The 26,357-nt window shown below is 41.9% G+C and overlaps 1 protein-coding gene across 2 annotated transcripts in view; it reads right to left on the minus strand.

Moving 5' to 3' along the window:
- The window catches only part of INTS4 (integrator complex subunit 4), a 30,217-nt gene that overhangs the window by 2,420 nt on the left and 1,440 nt on the right, over positions 1-26,357 (minus strand). For both annotated transcript variants that reach the window (XM_068699230.1, XM_068699309.1), the window contains exons 3-22: positions 24,705-24,822; positions 24,248-24,354; positions 23,527-23,712; positions 22,393-22,443; positions 21,255-21,343; positions 20,867-20,987; positions 20,265-20,336; positions 19,251-19,425; positions 16,332-16,537; positions 14,582-14,724; positions 13,390-13,505; positions 12,071-12,204; positions 11,149-11,306; positions 8,321-8,414; positions 6,128-6,208; positions 5,150-5,280; positions 4,144-4,203; positions 1,407-1,566; positions 884-1,027; positions 559-679 (exon numbers count right to left, since the gene is read on the minus strand). In XM_068699230.1, coding sequence (XP_068555331.1) covers positions 559-679; positions 884-1,027; positions 1,407-1,566; positions 4,144-4,203; positions 5,150-5,280; positions 6,128-6,208; positions 8,321-8,414; positions 11,149-11,306; positions 12,071-12,204; positions 13,390-13,505; positions 14,582-14,724; positions 16,332-16,537; positions 19,251-19,425; positions 20,265-20,336; positions 20,867-20,987; positions 21,255-21,343; positions 22,393-22,443; positions 23,527-23,712; positions 24,248-24,354; positions 24,705-24,822 — 2,467 coding nt within the window. The remainder of the gene's footprint in view (positions 1-558; positions 680-883; positions 1,028-1,406; positions 1,567-4,143; positions 4,204-5,149; positions 5,281-6,127; positions 6,209-8,320; positions 8,415-11,148; positions 11,307-12,070; positions 12,205-13,389; positions 13,506-14,581; positions 14,725-16,331; positions 16,538-19,250; positions 19,426-20,264; positions 20,337-20,866; positions 20,988-21,254; positions 21,344-22,392; positions 22,444-23,526; positions 23,713-24,247; positions 24,355-24,704; positions 24,823-26,357) is intronic.

Genomic DNA, 26,357 nt, shown 5'->3' on the forward strand with positions numbered 1-26,357 from the left:
CGTCCACTCCACCTTTTATATGCCTAAGTGCCGATGTCAAAGTTATTAACTGAAATACTGGCTAGGGGAGACACCAGAGCAGAATCCCCTGGGATTCAAATGCTCTTCCCATGTACACTGCAGAAACAAAAATAAGGACCCAATTCAGCTCCCTCTGGTACAGGATCAACCTTTAAATCCAGATGCTTCCAGCTGCAGGAACAATACCATTTTTTCTTCTCCAAATCAAAACAAAGATAAGCAGAATGAACAAATAGACTGTGGAGGTGCTATATTAAATGGAGTAAGCGGAACAGTAAAAAAGAAAAAGAATGCCTTCATTAACAACATAGATCACCAAATCCTATTAACAGAAAATAAACTGCTCAGAGAAAAAGCCCACATTTGAATAAATGTGAAGAGTTTAAAAGGAAACAGGAGAAAGGGAGCTGCCAAAAACTCTTTGCTTTTGTTGCTTGAAGCCCACAAGCCAATTACTTTCACAGGGAAGCACAAATGCCAACTGCGACTGAATATGAACAGCAACACAACCACGTGAACTTGTACTGGTAGCGTTACCTGTCCATGCTGTGTGCGAGAGGTAAACCTGAGTTATCAGCCTGTGCCTTCCAGGACCAGGATTTCGAAAGTCAGCGGGTTTGGGATGGATTAACTGCGCCTGTCCATCCGGATACAACACCTATAGGGAAAAAAAAGGCAAAAAACCAAACTGAATGACAACTAGATTTGTACAAGATGCACTAGTTTGGTGCTTTCAAATTCAGAAGTCACTGACACTGTTAATAAAACAAACAATTATTTGCAATTTAGAGGTATTGGCATCCTTAAGCAAACCACCCCTAAGGCATAATCTTGTTGGCATTTGCATCAAGCGACTGCTTACCTGAACTTTAACAGTTCCTTGGGGATCCTGCACGTGCTCCAGAGTTGCGTCGATGTCCAGTGCCACGACCAACCCCGAGGTAAACCTCAGAGGGTTATCGGATTCACCCGTCGGCTCAATGATATTCGCACTCGCTCTGTGGAGCTGCAAGAGGCCAAACGGTTGCCAAAAATAAAGGAGGAAAAAAAAAAGGGAAGAGATAATCATTACTGTTCTTAACAGAGAAATTGTGCGTGAACTTTGGATCATTTTAGATACCGCCAGGAATTATTAAATCTTCCTGACTTTTAGCAATAGTCTTAGGGATGCTAGGTGAGGAGAAAAAGGTGATGAAATCACACCTATAATATGAAATAACACTCCAATAATAAAGGAGTTGGACTAAATGCTCTTTGTGGCTCCCTTCCAACTTGGAACATGCTGCGAGTCCATGATAAAATCTTCATGGGCTATTAGGAACTATTAGGAAGCTGAAGACAGCCTGCAAGGCTATTGGCATTTTAATTCTCTGCATTAAACTGACCTGCTCTGGAAGAGGAAGGTGGAGGAAGGTACTCTGTCGCAGCGTTGTTTGAAGAATCTTGACCACTTCTGAAGGCTTGGATGTCACAAGTCTGGGCATCAAGTCCAGCAATTTATCTACAAAACTGCCTTGCATACGCGGGAGCTCAGAGATGAAACACCTGTATTAAGATTGATTAAAAAAAGCTTATTTCAACATTTAATGGTGTTGTTATCTTCAGACAAGCTGGTTTATCTTTATATTTAGTTACAGTGACAGAATGAGACACAGATTCCATTTCTGATGCATAACTCATACTTAAAATAATTTTGGCTAGCTCTGTTAGGACCATACCTTGTGTTCAAGTTGACAACACCAATGTTTACGCAGGACTCATTTCTTAAGTCCTGCATCAACATAGAGCCTAGCAGGCAAAGGAATCTGGATTTGAAACTGGATTTGCACAGAAGGAGGTAGAAATGTTGAAGTGAAGTCAACAGCACAGTCATGGGAACCAGCTGCTGTAAGGATGTGTGCACACAAGACTGCACGTGCCGCTCTAATGCTGTTTTGACAGTAAGAGTGCTAATTAAATGAAATTACAGGCAATTCCAGCACTCCGCATTCAATCTCAATGTCTCGAGGAAGAAATCCAGTTGGATGGAAGTGCCACTCCTCTTAAAGTTGCTTTGTAAACTCTGGAGGTTGGTACATCTTGGGGAAGAGCTGCACATGCCTCGTTATGTTCTGCTCTTTCATGTGGCTCACTAAATTGCTGACTCATTAGAGGATCTAACATAGCCACGCACCCAACACATGAATTCTCTGACCTTCTGCTGCAGCAAAGTTTCCAAAATGGCTTTGGTCTACCAATAAGAATATTAATTGTTATATTTGTGTAGTAAAATTTTAACAATTAAGCTAGAATCAGTAGGAAAAAAATAAGCTAGTTCAGAGGTCAAGAACAGAAGAGAATTCATTCCATAACAAGAGCTGCTCACAAGAGGAGAATTTGGTATTTCTTGTTCTTTATATAGAAACAAAATTGGTCTAGCACCATACATCCCCACAAAACACTTTGTTAAACTGACTCCCTGGGGGCTTATTTGTTACTGTCAGCAACATTCCTGCCACATTTAGCAGGATTATTTTGTAAGCCCAGTAAATGCTTTGTGCAATTTGGTGAAAATATAGAATAAAAGGCACTGTTTCTGTAGGTGAACAGCCTCTTGATCAACGGGCTCTCCTCCCTGCTTGTCAAGTCCAGCGTTGGGCTGTGTTTTCACCTAGGGTTAAGCCTGGACAGGAATTCTGGGCTTGTTCAAAAACCAGCTTCAGGTCCTAACGCCCTGGAAGTGAGATTTTCTTCAAGATCCTGGTGATGCTCGAGAGGAGTTCAAAGTCCCTGAACGGAAGCCTCTGGCACCAGCTCACGGTTGGCAAGGACAGAGAAAAATCACCCTCTCCTAGGAATATGTGCTCTCTCCTGTGACTATCACTGCTCAGACAGCAAATTTCACCTACTCTGTTGTGTGATGCAGCTCAAATCTGGCAGGCTGAGGCTGCACGACCTAGACACGGGGATTTTACATGTAGAGGCATTTTCTAGGCGACCTTACAGCTGACAAGATCTGTTAAAACTCAGTTTCTCTTTTGTGGAATTCCTCACAGCCTGTAGGAGTTGCATTCCTAAGACAAAGGGATTCAGTTTTGCTGATCCCAAGATCTAGCGTGAGGAAAAGATAGGAAGGAAGGGAAGAGTCCCGTGCACTGCCTACCAAATAAGCTAATCGTGATGGAATAGGTCCAACTCTCTGCTGTCACACTCAACCATCAAACATGTAAACAATAGGTAGAAAGGAATTTAATTAAGAACTAGAGGTGGAATCTGCTCAGTCACCTCTGGATACCTGTCTCTGGTCTAGCTAATTCCCTTCTGACTCCAAGGAAAAACCTGTGCATCGCTAATCTGACCCATTTTAGACCTCCAAATGAGGATAAGATGGAATAAGAACCTCTCTTTCTAGTGCAAAAAGAGCACAGTGCAAATATAAGATGATCCCCACGTTGAGCATGTAGATTGTCCACTTCTTAACTTCAAAGTTGGAAATTTGGCATGAGGAAAAGAGAAATTCCTCTTTTGTCACACTCCTGATTCGATGTTTAGAATGGAATTTCCTTCCTGCTTTATCGTTATCTCATGACAGCAGGGCCTAACGTAGGAGAGCAACAGGGGAAGGGAGATGTGAATGGATGAAAAATGAATGGGATATTCCCCGATGGTAATGACCTTTAATGGGCCCAGGTAATTTGATGGCAATTATCAAGTAAATGCAAAAGCTGTGAAGTGAACGAGGGATCACAAAGCACCTCCAAATACTTTGCAAACATGAAAAATGCTCCAAGTACAGAAAAACCCCACACGAACTCCAGAGAGATCTGAAAGGGCCTGTGGTACAGAACTGCTCGTCCTAGCACCCTGCTGAAGAGGTGGGATTTTGTAACAGCCTCTTTCAGAGCCTGACCCGTAGGTTCAGTGAGCAAAAGGGAAAACAAATATCCTATATTTAGGGCAGAATTCCCCCATTATATGGCTATGAATTTATTTCATTTTATTTCAGTTTTACATACTTAGGAAAGCCAAGTTTGGCACATTCTACACCAAGTTACATACAGAAGAATTGTCACCAGCCTTCAGAACATTTCACATCAACTTCAGCTCTAAAATACAAAGCAAAAAAGCAATGGAATTTCTCACCTCTGAAAGGAATCTACTTCCTGTAGGAACTTCTCACACATCCCAAAAAGGGGTTCCACTCTGTAACGAAGATAACATTCCTCACTTTATTTCTGAATAAAGAAAACTGGCTCTGTGGTCATAAGCACTGAGGTGTTTTGAAATCCAGTTCAAGCTCCTTAAAACTGTAAGATCTTAAAGACAATTCCAGAAATGCATTCTCCCCAGGAGAAAAAAGAAATCAGCTGCCATTTTCCTGCCTCCATCCACAGCCCCCTCCACAAAAAGTCCCTTGTGTTTGCATAAGGCACTAAGTTCCCAAAGCCATGGCTAGAAAATATTGACTTTCCACCTATAAAAGAGGGTAAGAGGCAAATATATCACGGACCTCTATGGCAACACAACAAATTGATAGCAACAGATTCAAAGCAAAAGTAAGCAAAAAAAAAGGATTTAAACCACCTTGCTCTAACTCCACTAGATGAACTTCTAATTCTAGAGCCATTTAAACCCAAGCATAACTTTATTCACTTGGGCAGCCAAAATGAACTTCATGGAGCCTCTTCTGTTACCTGAACTGTGCATTTTGGCTGTCCCACAAACGTTGGTAGTAAATGAGTCAAAAAGGCAATTCTTTCCTGATGATTTAAGCTCAGAACAAAGTAATGTGGCTGTTGCATTCTTCAATATGTCATTTTTTCCTCATTTAAATATGACCCAAGTTTCAATTCTAAGACACTCTTGACAATGTTTTTAACGTAATGTTTTTACCCTAGTTTTCTTCTTGCATGTTTGTACCTGAGAGAGCTCATCTCTCCAAACACGTCTTCCCAATAATTTTGTCATCTGATTTAGTACCGTGCCATTATGTAGCTACACCAAAGACACAAGGTTCTTCATTCTGCAACTGCTTATTGCTAAGCCATGATGTTTTCTGTGTATAATTTAGCCTTGACACTCTGTGAAACAAAGCTTGAGGATGCAAAGCTTCCAGGTAACCCTAAGAAGCTCTTCTCACCGTCCTTACCCTCTGGCGGTGCGCGCCGTCACTATCAGCTGTAAGGCCTTCGCCTGCAGTCTCATGTGGTGGATAATGACCACTTGCTTGTTTTCCACCCCGCTGTACATGAACTCCATCTTGTACGTTTCTTCCACAATCTGTCAGACAGACACCACGGGGGTAACAAGCCATCAGACTTCAATTTTTGTTGCCCAGGCACGGGCAACAAAAATTTATCTGCTGAATAGATGGGCTTAACTAGACAAGAGAAGTGCTGAAATTAATACCACTGGGCTCAGTAAAACTGTACAGAAGCAACAACTTACAAGTTATTTAATAAGATTCCCTCACCTTGCGCTGACGGGAAGTGATCTACACTCACAGTCACAACAGGAAAAACTTCCCTGGGGGTCCACACGCTGCTAAGAAGGGCACCCAAGAACGACAGTTCAATTAGAGAAGATTTAAGAAGCTGATAGGCTTTTGTTTTCCCTGGGGACAACTGTCAACAGCACAGGAGGTTGTGATGCACAGCAGTAGCTGCCTCTTAAAACATTTTAATTAACTGGAGACTCAAAACGTCAGCCTAACTTCCCAGCAGATCCAGGAACTTGCTTTTACTTTAGATTTGTTTCCTGATTATTTAATAGCTTATTTTGTCCCTTAAGATAGAAGAACTTAGCTTTGTTTTTTGTTTTGTTTTTTTCCAGGATCACATTGTCAAACATCACAAACAGCTCTCCACTTTTTCTTACTATTCAGGAAGACGTGTGATGTTTGCCTTTTTCCAGTGGTCATAAATTTCCCCCAGTCCCACCTGATTTGATCCTTTGAAGATGACAGAAACTGCTCTGCTTTGGGGAGCTAAGATTTACTCGGACAGACTGTGGTAGAAGGTCAGAAACGCGTTGTTGTTGCATGGCCAAGGAAGTTCGGATCTGAGGACTTGCCCCCAGATCAGGATCCCTGGATCTGAGGACGCAGCCCAGGCTGCTTCAGCCTCACCTGCTTGGCCGCAGCAGATGCCAACGCGTTCTGTTTCAGGTACAGAGGAGCCGCCACGTTCCACAGCTTCTCCTGCAAGGCCTACAAAAGAAAATGAAGAAATGTGATCATAAACACCCAGTTGAGTCTAAGCATTACAACCCTGTGCTAGATGAAATGGGCTTAGGAACAGGGAACTTGCCCTGTTTTTTGGCTCTACACCAGCAGGTTGTTTGAAAGAGCAGGGCAAAGGTTTCTTTTTGCCTTTAAGCACAACACAGGGCACTGAAGCCTCCAATATCTGTGTTTTTATATAAGCACACCCAGACACCTACATAGCTATAAAATAAGAAACTGAAGTTGAGAATAACATTAACAATGCTGGGAACGAGAGGCTGGCTGAGCTGCAGACTTTTCAGTACTTTTTTAAGGAGAACTTCATGCAGAACACAGCCGCTTATTAGCAAAACAATAACCCACTGCATTATCACCTCCTTGAGACTAAGAGCTGGGCATTCTCAGATTGCAGGCAGAAAGTGGAAACAATAACAACTGTCCCCAGAAACGCACCCACGCCGTCATATTTCTGAGCCTTCCTGTTGACAGTTTCCACCCCCTTTTTGCCCAAAAAGATCCTGGAGTTACTGAGCGTAGCACAGCTGCTGGTATTGGCACTATAGAAACCCCATTTGCTTTTTGGTTTATGTTAGAAACAATCCAGAAGGTTTTACTGGATGATTTATATCACTTTTTTTTTTTGTTTGTTTGTTTTAAAGCTGCCTGACCTCAGATACAAGAAAACCCAAAAGTGGCTGTAGCCAAAGCTCAAGAACCTGCACGCTGTATCATTCACCTAGGCTGGCCCCAGAATCCCATTTAAAAATGGGATCCCTTCGAAGGGCAGGGTACGTAGAGCCTTTTAGAGTCCAGAAGTTTTTGGCATTTGAGGGGCTGGGAAAATTCAAATGCTTTTTTCCCCTCCAGTAGTTTCTGTTGTGGTGGGAAAAGAAACAATTGGAAAGAAATCTACTGAAAATGGCTGCTCTGACATCAGGGTTCTCTCTGCTGCCTCAAAATTCCTAATTGCATGATATTAGGAGTTAGTTTTAATTTCAACCACATTGCTTACTCCTCTCCATCACTGAGAGGCTGACTGTTTCTTCTACATCTCAAGGAAAGAACGGCTTGGGCAGTGTTTACCCACTTCTTCCAGACAGAGCACTGCAGAGTGGCTCACTCCAGTCAGCCCCTGGAGAAAGGCACCGAGGCCATCTCCAAACGCTGGTCCCCTGCACATTCTGCTTTGGGAGAAGCTCTGAATTTTGGAGAATCATAGAATGGTTTGGGTTGGAAGTGGTCCTTGATTAAGGATAATTAATTCCTCAATTAACTACAAAGGGAATTGTAACACCACTCATCTACGTTTTCTTTGGGTTACAAACATATTCCAAGGAGCTGAGGGCTGCTATATTCCAAGCAGCAGCTACGTATTTAGAGAAATTGAAATTCCTTCTTGGTTTTACGTAACAAAGCTCTTACTGCATCCCTTCTGGAAACTTGTTTGTGGTCTCTCCATATGTACAGGTTATGTTTGAGGACTTAAACTCACTCACACGCTGCTATCAGCTTAAAGCTTGAGGAGCAAAGCAAAAAACTGAGTTCCTCTTTAAGCTGACTTCAAAAAGGGTTGCTGCCGTGGCGTCAAAAGAACCACTTCATCTGCTAATACCAAACGGACAGATCATTTCAGCACGGTAAAGCACGACTGATATTTTGCTCAATCAAGCCTTAAGAATTCCTCTGGCATTGGTGCCAAAAAAGCTGGCTACAAAAGATTCTAGAAAAACTCCACTTTCAGCAGCAGTTTAGCAAAAAGCATTCCAGCGGTCTCTTGCAGAGAAAAGCGAACTCTCTTAACGTGAAAGGCTGCAGAGTGGCTGTTCCCACTGTGATTTCTGTTAGGAAATAAGCTCTTTGCTGGCAAAACGCACATGAGCCAACAGAAGTTGTACGTGCAACAGCAGAGCTGTGCGATGGTGTGTTAGCTGCAAAGTTACCACATAAATTATTTGCCACAGAAGGGAAGCAGGGATATCAGAAATCCGCTGAATCTGAGCTTTCACCACAGATCAGTTTTCATTTAAGAAGTCCCATCACTGCCACGGATTGGGGGCATTGTGAAGAAGAGCCCTAGAAAGCCAGCTGAAGTCAAACCTTGATGAGGAGGAGCTGACACTGCAGGTAAGTCGCCGTGAAGTCTGCCATCCCTGCCAGCTCCGACTGCAGCTCCCCGAGCCTCTGAAGATCACTGAAGCAAAAGAAAAAGAAGGAAAAAAAAAAAGCGTTGAGACAGCAGGAGGCTGAAATGCACACAGAACGCAGCAGGCAGCTACTCCTGCATCCTGCTTTTCCTCACCCTGAGAATGGGCAGCAGAAGCAGCAGGAAAACACGCGCTACAAAACAGTTTGCACCTTGGGACTTGGCATCTCCATTTTTCCTGGAGGCTGGCGGAGGCAGCAGTAAGTCTGTCAGCCCACGTTACTCCGCGGCCCTACGGGAACCACAGGGCAGAGCAGTTCCAGATTTCACTCCAAAAGTGAAAAAGCTCCAGCTTTCCCCAGCAGCTAACGAGGCGTTTGCGTTACGCTGCTGGGAAATCTAACTGCTCCTGGTGGCTGGGAAAGGTTGCTTGGAACACGCTGGGCTCGTGTAAGCAGGCAGCTCTGAAATATAGCTGCCTTTTTAAAACAAACTCCAAGCTGCTGTACTGATATCTGCCCAACTGGCTGCTGCCTGCGGTCTGGTACAGTTATTGCTTGTAAATCAAACAGCCACCTAAGTGACTTTTATCCTGACAGGTTAAAATAGATGGTTAATGGAACATGGAAAGGCTTAGTTCTCTACACTTAGGGATGTTTTAAAGCATGCAGTAAGGAAACAAAACTCATTTTTGGTTCTGCGACAAAAAATAAGGTGGATAACGTGGATTTAACATCTTTGCTCTCTGCATTTTGGTTTGATCCAAAGTGGTACTAAAATTGTCTTTCTACTTTCAGATTTCCTACTATATTATCAAAAAATGTGTTGTTTTTTTTCCCCTTCAGGTAACCCTTTTCATTTGGTGTATATTTATCTTCGTACCTACGATACAAATCCAAAACTTGAGCTCTGCTACACCCAAAGCCTGTCATCTTGCACCACATCCATGAGACGCTCTAGATTTGCCACCAAAAGAAAATCTTCCCTAAGCCTTCCCTGAAGGCAGGGGCAGTAGAACCAACCTCACACTGACTCAATTCCACCTTTTCCAGGGGATAAGAGAGAGCTAACGTGAAGCAGGATGGCATCCTGCAGCTACAAGCTACTCAGCGCCTCCGTTTCCCAGTCCTGTGTGGTTCCCACCACCACCAATTCTATTTTCTTAGAAACCTTAAACAGATTTCAACGTCCCTGCGAGACAAAAAAAAATAAATCCTGCTGTACAGACGGAGAAACTAAACCCCAAAGACCAAATTACTAAAAAGCCTGCACAGTTTCAGCTGTGAAGCCTGGGGGCAGAGTGTCAGGCCTGAGCGTGGTTTGAAATGCCAGTCACCAGCAGCCACCAGGAGGTCTGCATTACTTCCCCTGATGACAATAAGGAGGGAGCCGTTTTCCACCACAGGATGGCTGCTGTCTTCCTCCTATCCCCCTCTTCCCAGCACCAAAATCGTCAGAGCAGCAAAAAAATAGTCCCCTCTGCAAAATAACCTTCAGCACTTTTTTGTTTTCGTCTTAAATCCTCCCTTCTCTTAAGGGGGGGAAAAAAAACAGCTGGGTTAGCACAGCTCCTGGGTGGTGATGCTTGAAAAAAAAAATTAAAAAAGCCAAGCAAATGATTTCCACCAGCTCCAAACCATTGCTGTCCTTTGCTGCACATCAGCTGCGCGTGCAGCCATCTCAGGCACGACTGCTAGCCTCAAAATGGAAACTGTTCAGAGCCCCTGAGGTTCCCAGCGTTTCATTGTGCCGCTGAGATTTCGGATGCTTTGCCAAGAGATAACCTGCTCAAAGCATTTCCTGCACTCAGCGCTCCCAGGCTGCGTTTCAGGCAGCTTCAAAACAGCTGAGGAAAAGCCACGTCGCTTTCAGAAGGAGGTTTTCAGCGAGGAGCACGCTGTTTATTCTCCACTGCAGGTGGGTGTGAAAGCAATTTGCAGCTACACGCACAGAAAAGGCAGATTTTTTTGGGGAGAAAAAAAAGCTTTTTGGAATTCTGTAATCCAAATAAAGCACGTTAGACCATTTTGCTAACTCTCAAAAATAAGGCTCTTATCCTCTTTCCAAGCAGAGGGATCACACTGAAAGGATCCTTTTCAAGTGCTTTGTGCAAATCAGGCCCGAGATGAAATGGGGAAGGCAGCATAAAACTCACAGTCAGGAGCCACACTGAAACCTTATCTATCCAGAGAGCAGCACGCAGTAACATTGTTTCTTCCATAAAAAAAACTCTCTGAATTTCAAACTGATGAAGAAGACAAAGTCCTTTACAAGTGGGACTGGTGACAGGAACCCAACAGAGCAACAGAAGCAGGTCCTCTCCCACAGGACCTAGAAACTGGACGACCGAAGGGGAAAACTCCACAAACAAGCTAAAAAAACAACCCTGTGCACATACATCACAAATAAGCTGATCAAAATGAGGAACACGTACAGCTAGAGAACTTGAAATGACACACTAGGCCATCATCCATAAAAACAAAGAATATTTTAAATATATTTTCTGATAAATGAGCAGTCCAAGATGCAGTACTCTCGCCATACCCAGAAGAGACGTCCACCTAAAACCCTCCCTGATTATTCAGTGAAGCAGAGCCAAGATCGTCAGCTTTATTTTCAACAGCCCATGAATTCTGTTTGGCCAAAGTGCTCTCGAGAGGAAGGCTTGGACTAAATGCCAAAGGGCAAAGAAAAATGTTGACATTCAGAAACAAAGCAGCAACGTCAGAGAAGCTGCTGCTCCTACCCCATGTTCTGACGAGCAGGACAGCCACAGCCTTACCGAATGGTGAATTCCAGCAGCTCCTGTATGCCCTGCGGGTCGAGGTGCTGCAGGTTGTAAACCCTCTCCAGGCTCTGGTGCAAGAACTGCTGGGAAGGATCTTCGTGCGGCGTAATGCTGGGAGAGACGGGGGAGGACACCAGCTTCCTGCCTGGCAACTAAGCAGAAAGAAGCACGTGCATGCAACGGGAAGCCCAACACAAGTTAAGAGCCCTGCAAAATGCTGCTGCATTATTTAACTGCTACCAACTGCGAGCTCCAGTTCGTTTCTCTGACTCAAAATTTACACCACGGCTTTGGAGTCTGTAAATTGTTCATTAATGCTCTCAATTTTACAATCTGTTTGTAGCTCGAGATCTTCAGATCAAACATCAGCATGCCTTGGAGGGAAACATCTTCCTCATCCGTTAGTTATGAAGCCGTGAAATCGGGGGAAGTCCAAGACCACACAACCTGCAATCCAGTTTATGAACTGTGACAGGATTTAGGACCGACTTCAATCCCACCTGTACTTCCAGGCAGGAAAAGCTTGCTTCAAAGTGGCAGGGAACACATCCGTGAATAAACTGTTTAGGTAGGAGAGAAGCCAAATGTTTCAAGACCTACAAAAGGCTGAGCTCCCCTTCCCCATAAGGGAAGCTTTTAAAGCTCCTGGGATCATGCCCCTAGCATTCTTTTCTCAGCAGCAGAGCATGTGCTACCCTCACTTGAGAGCAATAACTTTATTCTTCCCCTAAAAATTACAAAATCCATATTGTAGCAATTTAATATTTGGCTCTCCTTCCTTAACATCCATTTCAATATTCAGTTTTGTGGGGAAAAAATATTTTAGAATCAAAGTATTACAGACTGGCGGACACGGAAGAGAGCAACAATATTCAAAACAGAGCGGGAAAGCACAAACCTGGGTGATTCAACTTACTCTTAATGGAGGGACCAGATGAGAGAGACTGTCCCGAAGGTAGGCGTAGTGTCTGAATGTGTGATCCGAAAACAGCGCTGGCATTGTTGGGCAACTCTTCGCAGCGTTGAAAATCAGAACCAGAACAGCAATGTCTATTGAAATGGATTGTTAACGAAAAATAAAACCACCACCAGAAGAGCTCTTTGGGGACAGCACGTTAAAAACAACTCAACAGCTTTTTCTTTGCTGGTGACTGTTTAGGAAGTTCTTTACAGGCAAAGAATGCTGAGCAAAACCCAAAGAGTCAGCTGTCGGGGCAGAGAGAAATGAAGTACAAAGAGCAAACATTACGGAACGGGACACATTGGAGAAAGGAGGTTACTGCCAGCGAGGCTCTGAGACAGCTCGAAGGATAGCAGCCCCTAAGGAGTTCACAAAAGGGACCTGAACCCGTTTCCCAACTCCTGCAAATCTTCTGTATCTGCGAGCTGCCAAGCATAAAGGCTCCAACCTGAGGAACCAGTTCCTCCTCCTCGCCCCAGATCCTTTCCAAGTTTTCAGCTGGAGCTATTCAGCCAACTTCATTCAAACGGGCCTGGCACTCTGAATGAGAACACCCTTTGTTTTTAGCTAGCAGTTTACTCACTGGAACAGTACCATGCAGGTCTACCTTGTTGTTTCTGGCTCCCAAGGCTTTCTTCACAGAACATTTCTCTGTAAAATTCGGTGGCAATTTACACCCAGAACATTCTCTGGAATAACAGGTCTTGGGTTTCACCCCTCAAAGTTCCTTTGATCCTCAAATCCTAAAACAAATTGACTCAAATGATTCCTGAGCTGTCTGATTAAGGATTTACCTTTCTCTCCACCTGATCCCTGCCCTTTTCAATTCTCACAAGGCATTTAATCTGCTAGCTAATGGCCTCTGAGCTGTGAGAAAAATAAGGACTAGCTTCGCAGACCAGAGCAACTTGTTGCATGGAAAACCACTCAGCTAAAACATTTTCCAGATTAGTGCAAGTTAAATGTGTATTTTCACATCAAAGGGCTCATCTGCAAAGTCTAAATCTTGACAAATTGTTTGACAAACAGATCATTCATTATAATGTTAAAAATGGCTAATTATACCACACTGGTGTTTATGAAGATGGTTACAGATAACGGTTATTCCATCATTTGCTGAGTAATAAAACTCAGTAATAAAAGTGACGAAGGGATTCAGAAATAGTCATGGGATTGCCTGCTAGTCTGGAATGGTTTAATAAATCTAAGCATCGGGAAAACACAAAGAAGTCTTTTACAGTCAAAGAGATCGTTTGGCTTCATTAAAAAGATACAGGCTGGATCATCCATGTCTGGTTCTGGAGTGTCAAAGAATGGATGTGTGCTCAGCAGCTCGGGGACTAATGGAAGCACCAAAGTGGGATGCCGGCTTCCCAAGAACTTCAAGCACCTGTGAACAGATTAAAATGTTTCTTAGGAAATTTGTACATCGCAAAGTGCAATGTTTTAAGACATTATTGTACTGTAGGGGCACTTTGAGGTGTCAAGCAGCAAGAAAAAATCCTCCTGTTCAAGGCTACGTGCAAACTCAGGGCAGCACTGTCTCTTCAAGGCTAAGAATTTGTCTTAGAGTTTGAGAGAATCCAAGAAAACTGAGAAGACGGCTTGAAAAAACAAGCAGTAATAAAAAATAGTTTACTTAAGCTGTCCAAGAGACAGTTAACAGCTGGAGCTATACAACCTAAGAAAAACTTTCATATTAAATGATAACTAAATAATAAATATGAAGTGTTTTTTCTTCAAAAAAAAGCTAGAAGAGTAAGGAAGTAAAAGACTAAGCAAGCAAAACAAAACAACACAACAAAAACAAACAAACAAAAAAACACAACAAAACCAAACCCTACTGAACTCCAAAAACAACGTAAGAGTATACTAGAAGGAAAAGCAGACTGGTAAACAGTTTCTGCAATAATAACCAAGAACTCCATCCCAGGCTATGTGTGCTGAAGCATCACTTCCTTTGTCACTTCCATTAAGCGACCAAAAAACCCACAATTGCTCCTTATTTTTCCTCAGACAGAAAAAAAAAAAAAATCCCTCCACCAGCACGATGCCATGTAGCCAATCCACTTGCCATGGCTGAGCTAGCCAGCTGCTGGAGAATATCGCTACTCAATGTTGCACAAAACATTAATCGCACAGAGGAGGTAACTTTTAAACTGGAGGGTGAAAACAGCTTTTCTGGAAACCCTGAGTATGCTGTGACTGCTTGTAATACAGGTGGTTTTTTTTCCCCAGCATGGTCATCACTTCTGGATTCCCACAAGTATTGAGAAGCAAGAAAAGTGTGGAGTTTCTCTGTCAGTTGTGAATATGTACAACATTTGCACAGCTGCCATTCCAAGGATTTACCCAACAACAGGATTTTAGACCCGTTATCTTCTTAGCTAGTTCAACATTTGCCTAAAGCCTCAGTTTTTAAGGAAGTAAGAAACTAAGACACGCGAGGACACTGAACACACTCACTTCCAGATGGATTCTCTGTCTGTGGGATACTTCGTCAGGTTTTTCAGAAGTTCCACCAGCGCAAGATGGATGCCTTCTTTAGTTGAGACATTGGTGCAACACAGCAGCTCGTGCAGAGCTTCCCGAATGTCCCTTGAAGAATCCTAAAACAAACAAAAAAACAAGAATCCTAAAACAACATCCTAAGCAAATCCTAAACAACAATCCTAAAACACAACAAAAATCACCACCTCTGAGCGTTCAGAGAGAGGCATACCTGTGCATACATTTATTTTAAATTTAGCAGTTCCTGCTCCTTGGAAATGTTGCTTAGAACTAGGAGCATCTGAAAAATAGTGTGGTTTTAATTATTATAGCTAAAACAGAGATGAACTGACAGACCAGGCAACTGCTGCAGCCTGCTGCTGGTCTCCTCTACACTTGGGTTTCATTTAATGGGTTGAAATTAATCTTTTTCACCACTGACCTCAAAACAGAACAGGAACCACTGTTAGGTTTGAGTGACACAGCACCCTTAAGCACAGACAAAGAGAAACTCAACGTGCTGGGGAATGTGAAGATTTGTGTTGGTCATCTATCTCAGGAAATTGTTTTACCTCCTTCAGAGAAGCCTAGCAACAGCTGAAGGTCAATTCCTCCAGCTTTTACCTCTGTTACCTTCAGAGGGTTTCAGGCGATATTGTAAAGAGGAGCTCACGCAATCCTCAAGTAGCGTTTTTAGAAATAGTGTGGCTGGACTCCAGCATAATTAATTAAATCCTTCTGCCAAAAAAAAACCACCTTGCAGCTCCATAATGCAGCTCCTTGCTGTCTGCATTTGTGTGGCATCGGTGGACAGAATGTGAAAATTTGACAGGATACAAGAACTGGCTGCATTTCAATGGGGGATTCTTTTTTTTCCTTTTTTTCTTAAATTATAATTTGCTAAATATCAACAGCACATTCCTCACTGTCTCACACAAAAGAAGGAAGAGCAGCCCTCTTGTAAAGGCTCTGAAATGACAGCTCACACACACAAATGACCAAAGAGGAAAGCTCAGGGGGGTGCTCAACTAGTCTTTATTTTGGTGCAGGATATGACTGGAAGAGATTTACTCTAAAGGCTGTAATGAAACAAGTGAGGAAATAAAATACATCAGGTGAGCTGCATGGGCCACTTGGAGAGCAGGATGGAGACAGGTGAGGAAGAAAAATACAAAGGGAAATAGGAACACAGCTATGAAGATAAGACCAAAAACACAGTGAAAAGCAGAATGTGAAGGCTGATGAGAAAGCAAGGAGCAGCTGAGAGTTACTCAGATCAAGTTAAAGCAGCTGAAGGAAAATAGAAGTTACCCCTGCCCCTACAATTCAGGCAACAAAGGTGGGCGCCCTGGCTCTGTTTGGTGAGCAAAGGTGTAGGGAAAGTGGCTGAACAAAAGCAAGGCAAAGATTAAGCTGGATTCTACAAAGTGTTGTGAAGTGCTGGAGCAGAAAATGAAACAGAAGGAAACCCACGTGATGCAGCAGCGTGGTTATCAATGGCAGAGAGCTTTTATCTGAGTATCACCTATTAAAAATATATTCTGTTGTACTGGAGATCGTGAGCTACTAGACTGTAGGAGTCTTTGGGGCATTTAAAGATGAGGAGAAGAAACAAAAATGTGTGGTTTCAGCTCAGAAGGGACTGCTAAGCATTATGTAATTATCATAATTATCCTGAAAGAAAGCTGAAAAGCATTTTTTTTTCCCCTCCTTAAGAAGTTCTTACCTCCAAAACAGCTAACACAGTATCCAGCTGGTCTTCCCGAAGCGTGATGTTGTTGGAGATTTTTCTCATTGTGTGTATCGACTGCAGCCTCACCTCCTCGATCTCGTCGTTAAACATGTCCACCAAAAAATCGAGACATTTCTCCGCAAAAGAAGGCGAGGACTGGGCCAGCATACAGAGGGCCTCGACCGCAGCAATGCGAACCTCTGTTGAAAGACAGGGAAGGATTTAATCATTATTGCTGTTTAAAAGGATACCCCAAGCGACAGCCAGGCCTCAGCTTGTTCAAGGACTGGGCTAAGGACAGGAGTTGCTAAGGAAACACTGAAAATGACAGAGTGAGCAGGGACCCGTGACACCAGGGACCTTTTCACAGGAAAGCCTTCAAATCAAAAGCCTCACCTCTACTACAGCTCGTGCTGCTGCTTTAGGTGCCTGCACAGGGACTTTCAGGTGAAAGAAGGTCTCCTGGCCAGCTATTAATATTTCATGGCACATTTTGCCATTTTTATAGTGTAGCTATAAACCCTGGTATCTTAAGCAAGCTCATTTAGATAATTAAACCCTGCTTGCTTTATTCTTGCAGACATTTTAATTACTCGGAGCATTCGCTGTGTTTTTAGCTTGCCATTTAGCACTTGGCGAATTGCTGAAAAGCTCAAGAGGATCAGCATTTCAGCAGCAGACAGAACAAAATTCCTCTGCTTCATGACTTCCTCAAAAGAAAGGAAAAGAAAAGCCACCTAATTATTAAAACAGCTCAATTTAAGCAGAAGAAAAACAATACATACACATATTCAGAATGCATTTATGCTGTAAAACATAGCAGGAATTTAAAGAGCACCCAAATATAAGAAGCTTATGTGAAGAGGAGATCCTCCTCCCAGTGCTAACTTCCATACCATTTCTATGCTGGGATCATAAAAATGAAGATAAATCTGATGTCTTGCAAACATTATTGTTTTAGGCACACTTCTATTTTTCATTCTAATTAGTTCATCTTGAAAGCATTTATTTAAACTTGCGTTTAGTTTTTAGGCCTATTGTTCTTAAAGCACATACTCGATTCCTGATTATTCTGATTAAGCAGAGGAATGCAAACTCAGCCAGACCTCTGCTGCTTCTGTGGCAAAGCCTTTGTCACGGCTACGAGTCTCTGTGGTCTTTAAGGTCAAGGTATTGGAAAGAAAAACACCACCACTACCAAAATGCATTTGCCAATATTGTGTTCATAAACTTGACACATTGATTTAGATTCAAGTTAAAGATGGAATTCCAGAAATTAAGAAAAGCTGGGAGTCAGGAAGAAGATGGCTCAGCAGGATTTAAAAATGCTGCAGTGGAAGGAGACACATCCATGACTCAGAGACCTGTGCCTAGTCCACATTTCTCCATTTTACCAACAATCCCAATAGTCAACAAACTGGAGAACGAGTTTCACAGACCAATGGAATGAGCCAGTGAAAAATTTTTATTGTTATTCAGAAAAAAAGTTGCGTTTTTGAGCTTCAGGGAGAGTTTAGCTATTAGGGAACATGCTTCTATTTGCAGGAGCTGTGGATTAATAAACTCAAGATATTGTTAGAGCTTTTATACTTTCTAATTTAGTCTCATCCTTGCAGCAGTGTTAGAATCAAAATCAGAATAGCATTCAGGGCTGAGCATTTTCAGGGTTCTGTACAAATACCAGCCATTCTCAGCAGCCTTTTGAAATACAATCCTCCACTTTGTCCCCAGGAAAGTTGGGCTACAAAAGGCTAAAACACACAGACCTTCCTGAGGCCACCAGCATGCTCAATGCTACAGCCAAACTTAAAAGCTCCAGAATGCCCATTTTGATACTTCTAATTTATCCTTTTTAAAAGAACTGACGAGATATCATCTGCTGTAAAGCAGATGAAGGCCTCCAAGTTCATCATAGCAAGGCTGGGAGACCCTAGTATGTTAGAGCACGTCCATGTGATTTTAAAACATAGCTATTTTCATCAAAGAATTATAAATACAATTGCTAAAGATATAAGCAAGACCCCACCTGAAATACAAACGCCCAAAACCACACAGAACCAGTCACCAATTTTCAAGAATATTCATTCTGACTGGCTAAGAGGAAAGCTTTTGGTCAACAGTGGTGTAAAAGGACCTTAGCCTAGTTAGCCCCTTGCAAAAAATTTAATTCATTAGGAAAGCCAATCCTTGAGAGCAGCAACAACAGTTTAATCTAAAACCTAAAAAAAAGAACACATTGCCTAAGAACAAATGGATGCAAGTTGGCCATGGATAAACATCAGTTAGAAATTAGAAAGCTTCTGTTAATTGGAACTGCTGGATTCTGAAATGTTTTGAGGAATATGAAGGCTTGTCTCTGCTAGTTCTGACATTTGTGAGGATGGAAGCTGCAATATTTACACAAGGAATTCTTACTGGACTCCATGGTTGAGGTCTCTTGCAGTGATTTAAATACCAAGTTCCATAAACCCCTCAGCAGATCTGATTTTCCTTCTTCCAGAGAAAAACACCAATTTCAAACAACATAAACTTACGTTTCATGTTCAAAACACATTCAACTGTTAAATTTAAGTCACAAAAAAAAAAAAAAAGGTTCTGAATAGCATAAGCAACCACTTCTTCCCAGATATTTTACTAAAACTTTACTGTTTATAGAAAGCTGTTTGATTTTGACTACTCAATTCAGCATTTCTTTCCAGAATACTGTGCACCACTAATATCTTTGAAACAACTGCGAGATGAGAAAGGAAAAAATGAAAATCCAACACCTTGAAGCCTGCAATTAGTTTAAAAAAAACTCACACACAGAGATACACACCAGCCAGGTGATCTATTTTGTTTATAAATAAATAAATAAAAATTTTTAGTTTGTACATCCTATGCAACTTGGTCACCGCATAAGTTAACACTTACCATACATCTCATCTTCCAGGCCATGAACAAAGGCTCCACAAGCTCCTGATTCAATCAAATTCACAGCACCTGTATCGATTTCCTCTTTGGGAGCATCATCTCCCCATTTTCTGCCACTTGAAAACTCCCCAGAGCTGTAGAGTTCCTTGGCTCGTTCATGCGCAGTGCGCTTCCTCTGTCCAAACAGATTTTTCAGTTACAACCACGGGAACCTTTAAAGATGACTCAACAAAATATTATTTTTTAATTCAAAAACAGATGTTTCTTGAGGTTTAGACACTGACGTAGACATGCAAATGCTGAGAAAAGCTATTAATACCTTCTCCTCTACAAATATTTCGAATTGCCAGTAATTCTTTGTGCTTCTGACGTTGGGAAAGGATAGTAATGAATATATTTTAATTAACATAGTCTTAGACATCTTTCTTAACCAAACTGGTAGAGCACAGGCCCATCTGTCAAGTATCCAATATCCAATCTACAAAAAAAACAGATGATATCACAGCTCTGGCTTCATTATTGTTTTGTAGGCAAGAGAAACGGAACATAATACCTTGAGCAAGCTACTTAGGGAAGAAATTTTACTGAAAAGTGGCTTTTTTTGCTCATAGGGCTCAAAGGTTCCAGTCTCTAGATGCTCATAGCTCTTGAAATGTCTCTGACTACCAGCCAGATCTTGCAGGATGCTGCCATAAACTTGCTCCCAAAATCAGGATGCAATCTCTCTGCACAAAACAGAGCTTTTAGCTGAACGGCTGTCAGAAGAACACGAGCGTTTACCTCTCATCTGTGAAACCTGAATAGCCTAGAGCTGTTTATTACACAGCTCAGCTAACGAAATCTAAAACTGGCAATTGCTTCGCTGACTTTAATCTAAAAGAAAACCTGCCATCATCAATTAACTCTCAGCAGCCCTGAGGCAAGGACAAGCAAAACAAACATGCTCAACATTAACAGGTGCTGTGCCATTTTAGTGCACAGGTTAAAAAAAACAACACGCAAGCATTTCCATACCCTCAGATCCGACATGAGCTTCTTGTCAAGGGTCTGCTCCAAGAAATGGGAACTAACTTGTTGCATGGAACCCTAAAGGACAGAAAAAATATATATATATCAAAAGGAAATAAGGATTCTTCTCAATTTTACCATACAGTTTCCTGATACATCCCAGCATAGGGTCAAATCCTACTTTTTCTTCCTACTGTGAGAAATTAATTCACGCTAACAGTTTTATATAGTGCTTGACACTGCTGCATGGCAGAGTCCAGAGGAGTTTGCTTAACATGAGCAGAACAGCTGATTTTCCCACTGAATTTTATCTGGCCTTTCTTGAGTTCAGTTGTGCTGGGGAAGTGGAAGGGGAAATTATTCCAAGTGCTTGTTTTTTATTGGATATCTGTCTAACCTCAAGGAAAGAATTACTGTAGAGATCAGCTGAGAAAAAACAAACAAACGTACTCAACACCATGCACTCAACCTCCCTCTTTTTTCCTTCTCAGAATTTTGGTATGAATAGATCTAAGCTGTTATAAAATTCCCTCCTATTTCTAGTAGATGGAAAAAAAGGAAACCTAACAGAAAAAGAACTATCAGACAGAGAAAAGAATGCACCTTACCAGTAATTTTGCAGCTTGCACTCTAACAACCCAGGAGCCATCGCTAACCATATGACAGATTTTTCCAAATGCATCATCAACCAAACGAATTTCTTCATTAGATGAGGGAATCGGGACAATACTAGGACAGAGAAACGGAACTCAGCTTGCTGACCTGATGCCATGCAGCATGATGGAAAACAAAAATATAATTAAACTGAATTCCCATGGATGTAAAATAAATATCAGGAACCAAAACATCATCCGGATCAGTGCCTTCTCATCAGGTGTCAGCATTTTGAACACATCAGTTTTTAAACAGCTGCTCCTGAGACTTCCTGGCACAAAACTGCCAGGATTTGGAGATTTCCGTGCCTCCTTTTTGAGTCACTTTGCACACAGCACGTACCTTTCAGGATAAAGCTGACTGAGGACCCAAATGAGCTGAACTGCAGCACTGCGCACTTGCTCGTAATCGTCTGCCAACAGCTTGCAGGCCTGAAAGAAGATTTGCAATCCAGTATACCGTTTCCCACAAATTTATGGTCCTCACCATAAATCAGTCCAGACATTATAAATGAGGATAAAATCAGTCTTCTCTTCTAATCCCCCATATTTCCAAATTTGATCAGGTAGGGAAGTCCTAATAAAGCCTGTTAGGCACACACAGCGTGCTCCAGACATGCCTGCACTGCGTGGGAAGCACACAGCATGACTCTTTGCTAGGACTTAGCTCTGCAACCCTACTGACATAACACGAGCAGGTCCACAGGACGCCCTGAAGATGATCAGAGAGCTGGAGCAAAGAAAGGCTGAAAGAGCTGGGGTTGTTTAGCCTGGAGAAGGCTCTGGGGAGAGCTTATTGCAGCCTTTCAATGCTTAAAGGGGCTTATAAGAAAAATGGGGAGAGACATTTTACTAGGGTGTGTAGGGACAGGACAAGGAGTAACTTTAAACTAAAAGAGCATCAATTTAGATTAGATGTTAAGGGAGAAATTCTTCACTCAGAGGGTGGTGTGGCACTGGCACAGGCTGCCTAGAGAAGCTGTGGGTGCCCCATCCCTGGAGGTGTTCAAGGTCAGGCTGGATGGGGCTTTGAGCAACCTGCTCTGGTGAAAGATGTCACTGCCCACAGCACGGGGAGTGGAACTGGGTGGGCTTTAAGGTCTCTTCCAAGCCAAACCCTGTGATTCCGTAACAAACCCAGGCATCAGGTGTATTCCCCAATATACAAGGGTTTAACACTTTGAGATTGCAAGATGAAAGTAACAATTATGCAATGCCTTGCTCTTCCCATGGTTATCTCCCCCCAATGAACAATATATTCCAATCAAAACACAGAATTTAGTGCATTTGAGATCAAAAAGATGCAAAACTGTTTCTTATTTCCACTGCCATAGGGCAAGAAAGAATACAGGCAACCTGTGTGCAGAATACCCCACCTCTGTTCAGTGATTTTCACCTTTCAAAGCACACTGTCATAGAATCTAAAAAAGCAAGACAGACAAACAAGTACAAAATAAATACAAATTAATATGAGGTTTTACCTGACCATAAATGGCCTGCTGTAATTTTAATCCTCTTTCATGAAGCTGCAGCTACAGGGGAAAGAAAAAGAAAAAAGGGATTATAACTTCAGTTTTAATTGTCACTTTTCATCACTTCTTCTGCTTCGAGTAAAGTTAGTTGCTTGCATTTGTTGATTGCTGCTATAACTAGGATATTACACAATCAAGTATTTTAAATAAAAATCTTGACTTCAGTATAAACTTTTACATGTCACGACCATTTATGCTTTGATGGCTTAGGAAAACACCATTTATATAAACGCGTTGCCTGTTCGGTCCCTCAAACTCCAAACAATTGCTTGGTGTTATTCGGCTTCATCCACTACCTGAAACACGGACCCAGAAGCAGTATTGCCACTGAATTTTCCTGCTCTAAAAATCTTCAATTACCCAACCAGACGAAAAACGAAAAACTAAATCATACTAAACCTTGTTTGTCGCCATTTGGAACAAAGTAAATCTGACAAACAAGAACAGCAGCATTGAATACAGTCAACAACAAAGGAAACAGTTGCTTTTCTGTATTCATTTCAAAACACAACATGCTGGTGATATAGTGTAAAATCCATAAATAAAACAAAAAAATAACAAAAACCCTACAAGAGGTTAGTGACCCTGAATCCATTCAGGATCTTTGAACTGAAGCAAAACAATTGACTTCGTGCTGTAATTATTAAATTTAAAAGTCAGACACTTTACTAGGGACGTGGTTCAAATGTCAATTCAGAAGTCACTAAAGAGGTTTAAAAAGTTGTATGAAAAAAAAAAAATCAAAATTGAATGAAAATGAAGGACGAGCACAGCCTCCAGCAGAGGGAGATTCTGGACAGATTCAAGTGAAGTGTGACCTCTCAAATGCACCTTGCTTCTTTCATTATTGTTCTTAAACTCGGAAGAAAGTGCCCTTGTTCACCATCAGGTTCGATGGGATATTGTTATGAACTTTAAGGGTAACAGAGGAAGTTCTGTACACCCATCTACTCACAAGCAACTCACACCAACCAAAGTTCTCAGCTGTGCATTCATCACTCGTATTTTTGCTGCTAAAAATTTCTGAGACGTCTTCCTTATAGAACCCCAAACAGTTTCTTCCACTATATTAGCACTACTTACCATGGCTTTTATAGCTGCTGTCCTAACGCGAGGGTCCTGGTCGTTGAAATGATCCCCTATTATCTTCTGGACATCTTTGGCAGCCTGGCTCTCAGCTTCTTTTGCAACACCTTTCTCCACCGGTCCAAGACAGCCAATTAACTGAAGACATTTATTTCTCACCCCATGGGAAGAATCTGTCAGATGCTATGAAATACAAGAGAAGAATAGATATAATTGGATTTGGATTGTTCTTTTATCCCTTCAAAAGAACTACTCATAATAGGATTTCTAGCAGTTAAGAAATGTTGGCATTTTGATGAAAAAATTTAAAATAAGTTAAGCAGTGAGGATGCATTTTTTCCTCTGGCAGCGATGAAAATTTAAGCAAATGCGTTTATAATCTTTTTAAGTATTTTAATGCTTTTTAATTCTTTCTATTAATAAAATAAGCTATTTGTCAGGCAATATTCTTAGTTGAGTTTCTAAATATCACCTACAAAACACCAATATGCTTATAAAACACAAGAGAAAGAGAAAAATATCTTAAAAAGCAGCAAAGATGCCTCACAAACACCAGTGCCATTTATAAACTTGCTAACTAGAGTCAGTGTTGTGCTCACACCACGTTCAGTTTCAAGTCACTCTTATTTAAATTTTAATACCTCAAGCTCTCTCCCAAAAGGGATTGAATCCCAAAATGAATATGCAAGAGCAGAGCTTTGCTACGGAGCTGTCTTACCTTACAGGCCACCTCCACCAGCCTCATCCTGACAGAGGGGTTCTCTGTGAGCTTTGTGCCGATCACCAGCAGGGTGTCCAGCAGCTGAGCAAGGACCTGATGAGACTCTGCAAAAGAGTGAAAAAGTGATTTACCTCATTGCTGAGCTCCTCACCAGCCCCAGAACTGTAGAATCATTTAGGGCTGAAGGTCCTCGCAGTGCTTTCTCCTTTTAGGGCCAAAAATAAGCCCTGTTGCCTTGGCTTCTCCTTGCACATCGTGTAAAACAGCCCCCAGTCACCCTGGTCGCCCTCTGCTGAACTCAACCAAACTTAGCAGCAGTTATCTGGCACCAGGAGCCCAAAAGTTGATGCAGCATCTAAATAGTGCTGAGGAAAGGGCAATAATTGCTTCCCTCGACCTCCTGGCTACACCCTTCTGCCCCAACCTCAACCACCATCTGCAAATTGTGGCTTACTCTCATTCTGAAGTGTGTTAATGGCATCATCCACAATGCAGTCCGGGGAGAATCCCGCAGTCTTCGATAACAAACCCAGCAAGGAAGCAATCTTCAGTCTCACAGAGGCATCGTTCTCCTGGAAGGAACAACAGACAGCATTTTTTTCAGTTTGGAGAGCAAAAAACACTGCACAGATGCAGGACCCATTTACAATTCAGCACAAGGGACTGAATTTTACTGTCTGGCTACTTCCTCCTGTCTGCTTTTTACAGCACACCTCACAGGAAAGTAACCACACCAGAATGTTTCTGTGGCAGCTTCCAGGACATTTCAAAATAATTCCTTTATTCATAATTCCTCACGATTGCTTTCACGATTCTTTGAAAATTTAAAGTTTAAATAATTAAGTTTTCAAGATCCTGGAAAATTCACTGCTGATAATGTTAATATCTTTTAAGTTTTTAATGAGCAAACAGTATGTATTTCCACGAGTTATTAATCTGAGCATTCTACAGACTTGTGCACCCAACCCTTCTAGTCCTAAGAGGAAGGAAATTCGCGCTGGGAATGATATCCAAGATAGGGTAAAAAGTCAAAATTAAGTTTGGATTTTAAACCAAGCATGCATACAGTACTGAACACAGAGGTGCAGCAATGTTACAGGTACAACGATGACATCTTTCAACAAGTGGAGCAATATTACAACTACCACATCTTCCAGAAGTGTTTAGGAGAGACTTCAGTGCCACATTCCCTTGACAAATGCAACGCCTCTAGGAGCAGCCTCTTTCCACACTGAGCCAAGAAGCATTTTCTCTCTTTAGAGCTGGAAACTTGGGCTTGAGCAACCATTCCTCTCACTGGACCATGTCCATTAGTGTTAGGATGCACGGATATCCTCAAAATGCAAAAAAAGAAACCTTATAAAGGCACTTCTAAATGCCTCGTGTACAATGTTTGCAATGTTATCATTACTGAGCTATAAGTAGCCTCCTAGCCCAGGTGTCTTCTCCTCTTTCTAATGGTTTGTGAGCAGAGAATGAGAAACTTCTCCTTTATATTAAAGGTCTGATCACCACCTCAACGAGCAGAACACCAGAAAGTTGCTGTGCCTCTAAACCCTTGTCCCAGCCACCCGCAGCATGACCTTAAATAAAGCAATGACACTACAAACAAAATTCATCATCATGCAACCACCTCCAGCGCAGTTCCCACTTTCAGGGTGAAGTTTCTGAAAGACCAGTTCAGTTCTGGGCTTCCAGGAGATTCTCAGAAACCAGTTCTTCAGAAAATTTGACCTTATGGTACCATAAGGTCGGCTACAGGACTGCAATGCTTTTCAAAAGCTGCTTTCTGTAACCAGCTGGCATTTGAAAACCCAACCTCAGCTGTAACTTAAAGAGTCTCTTTTCTAATACAGACTGCAACACAAATTGAAATTGCATTTTTATATTTTCCTTAAGTTGTTAGCTCTTCTGAGCATGGAATAGTCCAATGATGAAAGTAAAATCCTTTAAAAAAAAACAGGTAAAACAGTTTCAAGACACAAGCCAAAAGCAAGTTAAGTACAGAGGCTGCTAAAATACAGCTTAGAGCTTTAGTTTCAATTCAACGCAGAGTAGACTCAATTATAAAGCAAAGAAGAAACAGACCAAGGACATTTATGACAAA

Source organism: Anas acuta, chromosome 1 (assembly GCF_963932015.1).
Source record: "Anas acuta chromosome 1, bAnaAcu1.1, whole genome shotgun sequence".
Lineage (NCBI taxonomy): Eukaryota > Metazoa > Chordata > Aves > Anseriformes > Anatidae > Anas > Anas acuta.